The sequence below is a fragment of the Centrocercus urophasianus genome, unplaced genomic scaffold, assembly GCF_019232065.1.
Source record: "Centrocercus urophasianus isolate 14NV4802_14NV808 unplaced genomic scaffold, USGS_Curo_1.0 seq_58, whole genome shotgun sequence".
Classification (NCBI taxonomy): Eukaryota; Metazoa; Chordata; class Aves; order Galliformes; family Phasianidae; genus Centrocercus; species Centrocercus urophasianus.
This window is the reverse complement of record NW_024885177.1, coordinates 48,571-60,776: the sequence shown is the minus strand read 5'-3', so window position 1 is coordinate 60,776 and position 12,206 is coordinate 48,571. Positions and strand designations below refer to the sequence as shown.

Below are 12,206 nucleotides of genomic sequence, written 5' to 3'. Positions count from 1 at the left end.
AGATTTTACAGAAGATTAGGCTGTGAAGTGTTAGACATTTCATCTTAACAGAAAGTCTTGTCATCAGTGTCTCTGGAGTTACAATTGGCTCTTTAGGACACACCAGGGAACTTCTGCAAGCATCCTATTTCCATCTCACTTCATTTATAACTACTGCTCATACCCCTGCGGTTTGGGGCACAAGAAGCTATTCAGGGAAACGCAAATTAAAGAAAGCTGAGCAAAACCACCACACCCCTAAAACACAACAGCCCAGAGAAGTACAAAGAAAAGGATGCTCAGCCCTGGCATTCAAGCTCTAGCTCTGTCTTCTCAAGGCAAAAGATATAACAGAAGTCCCAGTCCTGCTCCCAGTATTCACTCCAAACATGGCTGCTGGAGTCTGCTGACATTTGCTGTTGTCCTCAAGGGACACACACACTGTTCACAACTGCTTTAACCCATCAGAGTGCCAGAACAGAGCAGGAAGAACTGACCATGCATGTCACACCAGCTGAGAGCTCTTCAAACTATTCCAGTGCCACTGCTGAAGCTACACCACAGACAGGGCCCAGATTTCAGCTGGATGTTCTGCAGCCTGGAGAAAAGTCATCTAATTGAAGATGACTTCCCAGGGCTGGGACAGGGAACAGAACTCAGACCACAGCACAGTATTTCGATAACTCCCCTATAAGCCCAAATTATCAGCCATATAAAAGCTGAGCTTTTACTCTTAGGAATCATCACACACCACCTCTAGCTCCTCCACACTGCTATTTTGTGTTAGTGTACAATCCTAACATTTTTCAGCTGGATGGTGCACTTAAGACTCTCATTCATGTTTGCGGAGACACTGCGGTCTGACTGGAGAGCCTCCTCCTGATAACCTCTGAAAATGTAAACAGCCTCCAGATCTGAAGGCACTCAGTCACATGCTACAGACAAACACTGACAAACAAGACATGTTCAGTTAGTTTCAGAAACCTCTGACATCAAAATAGATCCTTATCAGGCTCACTTGCCTTGCAGCATCAAGGCATCAGACCACATGTGCAAATGGCAAAATGAGAGTGTACTCACTCAAAAACCTGAAGAAGGGTTGTACACAAAAGCCTACCTGCCTAATAAACTCACTGTTTTGCTTTGTATTGTAAAAAATACCACCCCTCCGTATCTACAATCAGGCTGAACACTTCAATCTATCCCCTTAGTACTTTCATAAGCATTACAAGTTTCGCTGGCTTGGGAAGAAAACAAAGCAATGGCATGGAAAAAAACCACCACCAAAACACGGGTCATAGCAGCTGCTTGCACAAACTGCTATCAGCTTCTCAATTCACATCAAGTAAAGACCCAGTCCCGGGGCTGGTGAGGATTAGAGGCAAAAAGGAACAGTTTACCTTTGTGAGGTTGAGCCGTAAAAGCCACAGGAGCAAACTCATCCAAGAGGTCAGCAGCAGGGTTAGAAAGCAGAGAACAGTCAAGCAGAGAATCTTCCCCAGTGAGAGAGTCTGAATCCAGGTTAGCATCCCAAGGCAGCCAGGCAGAACAAGACACAGACAGCGTTAAGCTCATGTTGGCACATTCCTATTCCCATCCGTTTAGCGTACAACACACTGAAGCAAAGCCAGCACTAAGCATTTTTTGTAACAGAAAATATTTCTTACAGTTCTGTGCTCAGGGCAGAGGGATTCCCCACACCTTTAACAACATATAACAGACTCTCTGGTGCTAACTGTTCTCTGAAGCAGAGTATTTGACAATAAAATCCCACACAAGTGATACTCCAGGTTTCAAAGCACGTCCATCAGACCAATGCTTCGAGATCGTGGGCTGAAGTAACACTGTACCATTGAAACCTTAAGGAACATGCAGCATCCACTTAGAAAACATACAAGCAAGTGAACTTTACACTGGTGGAAAAAGCAGTGAGAAGAGACGCTGCAGTCCACGCAGGCAGTGCTTTCTGATTCACTATAGCACTGTTCCACAGCCCACCCGCAGTGCAGTGCACCCACAGTCCCCCCTGCCTCACCCACCTGTCCTGTTGGAAGCAACCGACTCAGTCTGGGACACGAGGCATTGGGGCAGTGGAGCCTCAAGGCCTGGTATGAGGCTCTCAACGGCTACATCAGGTTTTCCTTTCCAAACGTGTGAAATACCAGAGAAGAAGCCAGAGGTTAGTTTGCAAGGCCCCACATAAATAAGAATCAAGAATACAGATGTCTGAATCCTTTAGTGATCCTTTAATACCTGGCAGCTACACTGGGAGCAACAAGATGCTCTCAGACTTACGTTCACTTAATTACAAGAGAAGATTCACACACTCATGTTTGGTGCATCTGAGTTTCTCCTATTTTGTTTTGAGATGTGTGCGTGTGTGCATGCACACATGCAAAAAGCCCAATTTGAACTATCCAAAGGCTGAAACTGGAGGTTAACAGTGGCTGTCCTGCAGCCAGATAAGCAGTCATAAGCTTTAGCAAGGATCTTTTCCAGGAACAGATAATACTGACCTTTAAGGAGTCTCCTTGCAACATTAAAAAGCCACTGGTGAGCGCCTAGCATGCTCGCAGGTCAGCTTGTACACAGCCACAATGTGGGATCTTTTTTCATTTTGAAGTGTTCTGTGGAACAAAGTTTGCTGTCCACTGTGAGAAGTAAGAAGTTTTGGAACTCAACATGTTACTGAAAACACCAGTCTGCTTAACACTGATATCCATATATGGATACAAAGGAAGATGCTCACAGAGGCTGGAAAGGAAGATTTGTTTATCTAATCCTTCAAGCGAAGGGGAAGAGACAGAGGATGACTGTCAATACAGTCACACCAGCCAGCTACAACATTTCTCTTCCTCAAGGACCAAAATCAAGGTAATGAGCCAAGAAATGAAATTGAAGAACAAAGATGCACCCCAGTGCTAGGGCTAGAAATGGTTTAGCTGAGCAACCTAAGAGAGAACCATGAACATTTACATTTTTGTAGCAGTGAGCCTCTGTGATTTGTAGGATCACATTCTAAGAGAATTCAGACAACTGCCAGGAATTGCTAAAGGAAGAAGAGAAGTCTTACAGTTAAGCAAGTTTCCTACCTTTCCATTCAAAGCTACAAGGTTTCAACCAAGGAATTCTAGCTTGGACCCAAAACCAGAGCAGCTGACTGCAGGCAACTGCAGCCTGCAATTATTACTCTGTAATGCATTTGGCAGGTTGGTCAAAATACGACTCTGCAACATTCAGACCTTCAACCTGCTTTGCAGCCTGCCACATCCAGGCTTGTGGCAGCCCAGGACATTCACTCTCACAATATATCACAGAGCAAAGGCAACACAGCCCTTGTCAAGGGCTGATGCAGGGCAATTTGGGTGTCCAGCAATAGCCACACACACACAGTCCTTTGCAGAAACTGAAGGGTTTCTGCTTCTTCTTCAGCCAGTGATGACCACTCCTCTACCCAAGCTCTGCAACTTTTTACCATTGCATTTCACCAACATCAGCAGCTGTTTTCAGAGCCCAGGAGGGTAAACATGCAGAGTTAGCATGCAGGACAAGGCATGCTATGGCAGACAGAGGGGAGGAGGAGGTACCCTGCATTGGTTTCTTTTGTTTTTACCATTCACAGCATCTGATGTGCTACCGAAAGGGTCAGCGAGAGGCAGGATATCAGGGAGCAGAAGCGCAGTCTCAGGAGATTTGAGTCCCTCAATCAGTTTTTCTGGGTTAAGCAGGAAAAGGAGGAAGGAAAGCAGAGAAAAAGCAAAAGAAAAAAAAAAAGACAACATTAATCAGGTGCTCAATTCAGTGGCTCATCACATCAGCCTCAGAAAAGCAACTGGATGATTCCGTGTGCAAGAAACACTGCTGCATAGAGAACACCTTTCCATTAAGGACAGAGAAACCCAGAAAGCTGAGGACATCCTTACCCACTGAACACTGCTCTCCCAAAGAGGCCGCTATAATATGGCTTATATGACCCACTGAAAACACAAAACCTACTCTCACCCTCATATACTAAGGAGCTCTGTTTTGTTTTAATCTTTATATAATGGGAAGAAACAGAATGGATGATCAGAAATTAGAGCTGGGTTTACAGTTTTTATTTGCTAAGCCCTCCAGGGCTCATGCAAAACTAGAAAACAGACACTACAGTGTCAGACATCAGAACCTGCCCCTGGGATACACAGCTGTCCCACTGCCCATTATTTGAGATATCAAGCTTAAAACCAGGTGTGGTCTCAGCTGTATGACTCCTGTGGGTTTCCATTAATCCTTTGCACAGGGAAATTTAGACTGCCTCTGTAAAAGGTTAACCTGAATCATTAATCTGGGGGACAAGTGGTTTTTGCAATAAAACTAACCAGATTTTCAGTATTGAGCTTCATTATTTCACTTTTTTTTTTTTTTTTTTTTAAACAGACTAAGATGAAGATAAAATTCCTAGTATTCATTAGAAGTAATCACCCTCAGTAGAACAGCATTGATAAAACTTGCTGCATGGGGACAAATCTGGCTATTCCAATGCATTTAACCCTTAACATCAGAACAAGCTACGGCATATCACAGCTATGGCCTCTACAGCATTTTTACATCTGTAGTCTATGCTCTGAGTTCAGAAGCTAGCACCATTTACAGTCCAAAGAAAACATGCTTATAACTGCACAAAAGAATAGGCTCTGGAATACTGCTGTATAAAAGACTTACCACGCTTAGAAAGTCAAAGAAAAGCTTAAGTTGCACAGCTATGTACATAGTAATGGTATCAATCTTTTTTTACTGCCCCACATAAATAATGGAATAGCCTTGTGGCTTCAGAACTACTTATTCAAAGCAGGACAAGTTCTGCTCTCTGTAAAAAACTTCACAAGTCAATGCATTAAAGCAACTGAAGGAGGAGGAAGAAACTCCAAAAAGGGATCCAAGAGGCAGCTGTTCTATCAGCAAATGCCTGAAGAAGGTCAATGAAGTGCAAACCCCAGTGGGAGCAGCAGCCTTGAACATACTTGAAACCTTCCATCTTTGGCAGGATTTTTTTTTTTTTTTTTTTTCTTCTTTAAAGGATGGACTTGCAGAAGGAACAGCCACAGAGGCATCACTGACAACTTCTCACCTACACAGTAAGGGCTTTCCCATGGATCAGCACAGAGGCTGGAGCTAGGGTTTTCCAACAAAAAGAGGTGGGTAAGAGAGATGGCTCTCAGGAACTGACTGCAGCACACTAGGAAACGACAGCACAGGAGAAAAACATGCGGACAAGAGGACAGGGAACATGCTGAACTCCTTTTTTCCAAAACAGAAGTTTTGGAAAAACAAGGCCTGTCTGCAAATGCCCAGCTCTTCAAGGACTGGCATCGACACACATCTTCCAAATGACACACACAGTACCTGGAATTGTTCCTTTCATGATTCTGTTTCCAAACATTTTGCTCCTTCAAGTCTCCCTCTTTCCCCCTTACCTTTCAAAACAGCCTATTCCTTTTCCAATACTGCAGATTTTCCACTTAACACAGTGAAACTCTCTCTTGCTCAGGTACTAGGAAGCTATATCTTTACAACATGTGAAGTTTACAAGATTAAAGCTTTTCTTCTACTCCCATCCATCCCCTGGGCTCAGCTGACCTTAAGGAAAATTTTAGGATGACAGCTGCTCTTTATCTTACTTTGTTATTTGTTTCGTGCTTGCTTCTTCTGCTTTTGGTTCTAATCTCTCAACGTTGCAGATCACCACAACTCTTAGTGTGTGATTAAAAGGAATTTTATTCCTCTTGAGTGAGGCTGAGAAACTCACAAAAACAAAAAGGTATCAGGATGAGTGGGAGGGGAGATACCAACAATAAAAATCAGGTTCTGTTTTGAGGTTTAGCAGTTCATTTCCTCAGGTTTTGTATTGTCTAACACCTTGTACTAAAGCCAAAGAATAAAAAAAGTCACTGAGTGGGGGGAAAATAACGTCTAACAAGAACAAGTAGCGAAGGCCTAGAAAAACCACAGCTCCACATTAGCTAGCAGGAATACCTTCTGTATAGTGAAGTCTGGTCTGTTCAGCACAGCATGCTTTTTTCAAAGCACACGTGTGTTAACAGTTTCTCAGAATTCATACCAAACATCCCTAAGCCCAAGAACACTACATGCTTTTGCGTGACAAATAAATGCAACTTTTAAACCTCTGCTCCACCAGAGCCCCAGTGATGACAGCAAGAACTCAAGGAAGGTGTGTTCTGCATAATGGGCCATTTCCCACTGTGTGATTGTTAAGCAGGTTCTGTTTAACTACATGAAGCTCAAGTGAAGAGCTAGGCTCTTTCATGACGTGGAACAGCATTTAGTTTCCTGCAACCAAAGGAGTTATCTAGCACAGGTTCAATTTTTCATTTCAAAGAAAAAAGCAGCTTCACCTCTATGTGAAGTCACAATTGAGAAGGAGAGAAACCAGAACTAATGTGGATGAGTATGAAATACAGCTGTCTCAGAAGAAAAAATGGGGGATTAGTGGTCTCCCACACAAGCACATCAGCTTCAAGTCACGCAAACACAAAGCTACTATCAACTGCAGAACAGACTCCACTAGTAAAACTGCATGTAATGTTTCATAGACTTGGGTATGGACTTCTTTACCATCTCCTAACTGCCATCCCCTCAGCAAAGATCTCCCATTGGAGTAAGAACAAGAGGTGACAGTTTCTTGTGACTCTCAGGATGAATCTCTTCCATGCTGCAGTTTCAGGATCCACTTCAATTAATTTTATGCATGTATGGAGTGTAACACAACAAAGCACATTCTGCATCAGTCACCATGCTGTTAAATTCAAAGTTTTCTATCAGACGGCCTCTGTTTTTTTTCCTATTAAAATCAAAACAAACAACACACTGCAAAAAAAGCAAAGCAAAAGTAGAACCTACAACTGGGTGCTCGCAGAGGTATTCTCCCCCCAAAATAGCTTCCTTAGGGGATGAACACAAAAGCTTTTCCTCTCGATAAATCCTATCGATTTATATCGATATAAGAAGGATGCAATGCCATTTAGCATCCCAATTCTGAATTTACATTATGAGGCAAGAAAGCAAGAGATCAGATTTCATCTGTAAATTAAGGAGCACAGCTTTGGACAATCTTGTAAGAACATGTTGATCTTTTTCCTCAGATTGCTTCCTTTCCAAAACATGCACAGTTCTAATTTCTGGACGTTTACAATCAATTTGCACTTTGTCTCTGCAACATCACCACTGCCAAAATTGGCATGCCATATTTCTTCTCAGCAATACACCTGTTTAAGCAAAAAAGTATATGCAGAAAGCACTTGAAGATTAAGAAGAGTGATGTAAAAAGTAATCAAAAGATAAGGAAGGGAAATGAGGTTTTAGTTAGAGCAGGCTACTAAAGAGGACAAAGCCTCCTGAGAGACTTGGCAGTTAAAATGGCAACAGAGGGCCAAAGCCTGCCACACTCTGGTAAAGCACCAAACAGTCAAGATGCAACATCTCAAAGCCAAGGTGCCCACCAGCCAGGCATTGCACACAGTATGGGCATTACTCACTCGTGTACTGCGGAGAAATAGCAAAAAGAAAGATAATTCAATAGAGCACACAGCAGAGTTCTTTTCTTCGGACGTCAACTGAGAAAGAAAAGACAAAGGCGTAAATATCCCACCAAGTCAATGTGCTGCGAGTGGGAGGGCAAACTACTAAGGAAAGTATGGATTAGTTGCTCAGGAAGATTTGTGCCCAGTGATTAATCAAGTATTAAAGGAAGCCCTGCACACTATACAGCCACAGAGTACTTTGGCTAATCAAGGGAAAGGACTGGACTAGTTTTCCTAATAGAGTTTCTGCCAATTTATATAGTACAAATAAAAAAAGAAGAGATGTGTATTTAAAGCAGATCACTTGCTATTATATATACACAACTCTGTAAACAACAGAGAACAGGAGAACAAACTATAACAGTCCCTCTTTAAGAGACCGAAAGCATAAAATATTCATTGAATACTCAGGTTTGCCCAGGGAATCTTGAAGTCACTGCTCCTGGAGGTGCTCAAGGAACACAGATGTGGCACTGAGGGACGTGGGAAGTGAGCATAATGGGATGGGTTGGGGCTGGACCTGATGGTCATTGAGGTCTTCTCCAACCTTAATTATTCTATGATTAAATTCTTAAATATTTGTCCAAAAACACCCCTTCAGATCAAACTGAAACCCTGGTAGAAATAACACAGGGACTATTTACAGTGATTTATTTGGAGTTCCAGTGGTAGACTGATTTTAAGACTACACTGCATTGTAAGTAAAATAGCACTAATCAGATGAATAGTATGCACTCTGCATCTTCCCAAATCAAGATATAATGTCAAATTGTTAGTACCCAAAAATGTGCCTGTGTATGCGTGCTGCCACCTAAGCCCAGCTAATGCATTATTTTGGAACAAAATTTCCTATTAATATCTGTGTGTGTGTGTGTGTGTGTGTGTGTGTGTGTGTGCGTGTGTGCGTGTGTATGTATATGTGCGTGTGTGTATCTTAACATCGCTACAAGCAACCTGAAATAGATGGGTGCAGTTATTTTCTTTATGGGTCTAAGGTAGAGGGAGTTATGTTGGTTGAAAACACTAACAGCCCTACTACCCCACTAACATATAAGCAGGCCAACTTGTGTTGTCCTTATGACAAGGATGCTAATGATTTGAGTGCTAACTCATGCTTTCAGAAGCAGAAACTAGCAGATCCAAGCAGTCTGAGCTCAATATTTCACGATTTGTTATGTATATGCAGTTCTTCAAATAATGGAATAGCCTGATGCTCGCCTCCAGCTCACACACTGCTCTACCATCCTGCTTGGAAAGTCTGCAAAACATGTTTCTGAAGGTCGTGTGTTACAAGACTATGAGAAAAAAATGCCCAGTTTTGCTTAAAACTCCTACTTCTAAAGCCAATTGTATATTTAGGAACAGGCACCAGGCCCACATCTTTTTAGATAGCTAAGGTTAGAAAACTGGCCAAGGGTATGCGTGTAAATACGTTGTTTTTGAAGCTAACTGCAATCTGTTTACCTTCCTCAGCCCAGAGAAGCACCTTCCTGTAAAACACACAAAAACCCATGGGTATTTGAAAGAAATGAAAACAACAAAAAATATTATCCAAGCATCGTTTAGAAGCCTCAGAGAACACTGATGTGACAACAGCTCTTCAATAAGCGATATTATTTGCCTTTTCACCCAAAGTGAGAATATCCAGCCCATGCCTGGACGGCACAGGCACACTGTGCTTCCATACCCTGCTACGTCTGCATCTTTATTCTGCAGTGCTCTACAGGGAATTTTGCTTATTTCACTTTCTGTTATGGCCAAGACAGCATTGTTTTGTGTCACTACTCTTCAAGTAACTACATGAAAGACATGTTTGTCTGCTCACTGTAATTAGGATGAATTATTGCAGAGGGTAAATGGTTGTGTAAATAGGTAAAGAATGACCTGTTTGAAAGAGAAAGGAGTGGAAGGGAAAAAACTTCTTGTGCAGACAGTGTTTAGGTAGATGAGGCTGCGGAAAGCCACACTGTCCTGTAATACATGAAGCAGCGTGGTGCAGCCAGCAGCATGGGCGGGTTTGTGCTCCATCCAGGGCTCTTTCTCAGCTCTCACCCCAGTGTTGCTGCTCAGCAGCTGCTCCTTGCTCATCCTGCAAAAGACCCACATCCACCTCCCCAGCTCTGCTTCTGCACAGAGAATCAACCAGGACTGCAACAGAGGGTATCAGGGAACCCTCAGCTGGGACTAGAGAGGAACACAGAATTACAGAATTGTAGGGGTTGGAAGGGACCTCCAGAGATCAAGTCCAACCCCCTGCCAAAGCAGGTTCCCTACACCAGGTCACACAAGTGGGTGTCCAGGTGGGTCTCAAATATCTCCAGAGAAGGAGACTCCACAACCTCCCTGGGCAGCCTGTTCCAGTGCTCCATCACCCTCGCTGTAAAGAAGTTCTTGTGCACATTTGTGCGGAACTTCCTATGTTGCAGTTTCTGGCTGCATTCCAGAACAAAGTCTTGGCTTTCCCTCTGAGCATTCTGATGAAAGGCAAGGAAGCACCAGCCAACATCCAAGCAATACCACCTGCATGCTCAGGTGCAAAAGGACCGTGCTTGTTGCTTGAGCAACAAAGAGGAGCTGAGCTCTCAGCCAGACCTCAGCTAAGATGGGCTAAGAACACAAAGCTGACCTACGAGGCTCTGTAAGGCAAACAGAAAATATCAAATTAAAGCCTCACTTATGCTTGTGCTGAAAGCCTTGCTGAATAATACTGCTCTGGTAACCAAGGGGGACAGGCTCACACTTTTACTTCTGCCTTGAGGAAATAAACACAAAATGTTCTCACAGCAATTTTTCTTCTCTGAAACAAATATTTAGCAAGCATTTAAACATAATTCAGCTGCTGCTTCACAAAATGAAGGCAGCTTAGTAACATGCAGTTGAAGATGTTGACAAACTCGGAGACACAGGTCAGCTCCGGCTCTACGATCCAAGGGGAACACCTAAAGGAAAGCCTTCCATGTACACAACATTACACCCTCCCTCACATTAGGAAAACCAACTATGTGACGAGTGCTCACATAGGTGAAAAAGACTGCCAGTAACTCCTGTTTCTCTTCAGTTGTAATGCACTTCTCATGCTCTTTGAGCACCAACCAGAACAAAGCACTTCTACAAAACTATAGGAAAAAGATTTTTTTTCCTGAACTGCTTAACTCTCCATGGAAAGAGACCTTTACGAAAACACTGGTTCTCAACAAACTCCCAGTGGTTCAGAGCGTGAGCTGAAGACAAGGGTGAGTGCTGGAACAAGCCTTCATTCTCTGGAGCTAGCTGACAAGAAGGGACCTGTCACACACATTCACCAGAGGGCTTAGAGAAACTCCTTAAGAACAATGTCATATTCCAAATCTCACTGATTTGCAAATAAGCTCCTAAGTGCTTAAATAATCTTGTGCTAGAAGTGTTGGCTGCTGCAGTCAGAAATATGCACAAAGAAAAGACTTTCAAGCAGTACTGTAAAGTAAATGGAAATAACTACCAACTGAACCAACTAGAAAATTTTGTTTTGCCAAGTCTGAAAAGGTTACATCTTAACTAGTGCTTCACATGAAGCAAGCAATTGCAATAAGACTCAGGAAGGCAAAGAAACACCAATTCTTATATAAAATAATTATGAACAATAATGAAAACTACAATTTTCAATGTTAGAAACCAATCTGAAAATAGCTTCAGTAAGCACAGGTAATTACCCAACGATTTATTTATTTCTGGCTTCGAATACTGAACCTTTAAAAGACACCAATGTTACTGACATTAGAAACAGCCTGCTAGCCCTGAGGGCTCTTGTGCTGAGCACTGCTCACACCACCATATGAATATTTACTGCCAGAATGTGCCATGCATCACCACTACCACAGACTTCAGCAGAGCTTGTTGGTGTTTGGCATTACTGACAAAGGGCCAGGATTTCAGGTGTGCCTAGAAATAGAACTCTAAGGCTAAGATTACAAAAGTAATGACAATAGTCATGTCCACCTCCCCTTCCCCCATAAACCCTGTTCTGGTTACCTGGAGTGTCAGATAATGGGAGAGAGATGAAAGGATCAGGCACAGTCAGAAGAGGAGGGCTAGCATCCAGACTCAGGATGTCTTTCATTTTTTCAGCTGTTAGCCATGAACAGAAAAGGCAGAATGAGATAGAGGGAAAAGTGGAAAACATCAAGCAATGTTCAGTTCTATGACACAGCTCAACATTACAGTGTCCAAACTATGGCCTGGCAACACACACATGCACGGTAAGAACAAGTTTGATGCTACAGAACAAACAAACAAAAAAAAAAACAACAAAACAAACAGATCTCCAACATAGCTTAACCCACAGGTCTCAAAGTATTCCTATTATTCTATTATTTCACTTTACAGCAGCACAGAAAGCGAAATGCCTTGACAAAGGACACATAGCAGGATAGCCCCCATGCCAGGCCTCTGTCTAGAAGAAGAGATACTGCAGTAGGCTCATGTTTAAGATGAAAGACAAAGAAAAAGGAGAGAAGCAACCAGCCCAGTGCCTGTGCTCAGAGAATTCCCAAACTTCAGAGACAACTACTTAAAGAAATGGACATGCTTCAGGATCCAAAAAACCCAGAACATGCAGAGACTTCTCAGGCTTTGCAGTAAGTACTTCACAGCTGAATCCAGAGCTGCTGCTGC

At 42.8% G+C, this 12,206-nt stretch overlaps 1 protein-coding gene across 1 annotated transcript in view; it reads right to left on the bottom strand.

Annotated features, from left to right (window-relative positions):
- Positions 1-12,206, bottom strand: part of AAK1 (AP2 associated kinase 1) — a 62,853-nt gene that overhangs the window by 13,684 nt on the left and 36,963 nt on the right. The window contains exon 17 of the mRNA XM_042836164.1: positions 11,565-11,660. Coding sequence (XP_042692098.1) covers positions 11,565-11,660 — 96 coding nt within the window. The remainder of the gene's footprint in view (positions 1-11,564; positions 11,661-12,206) is intronic.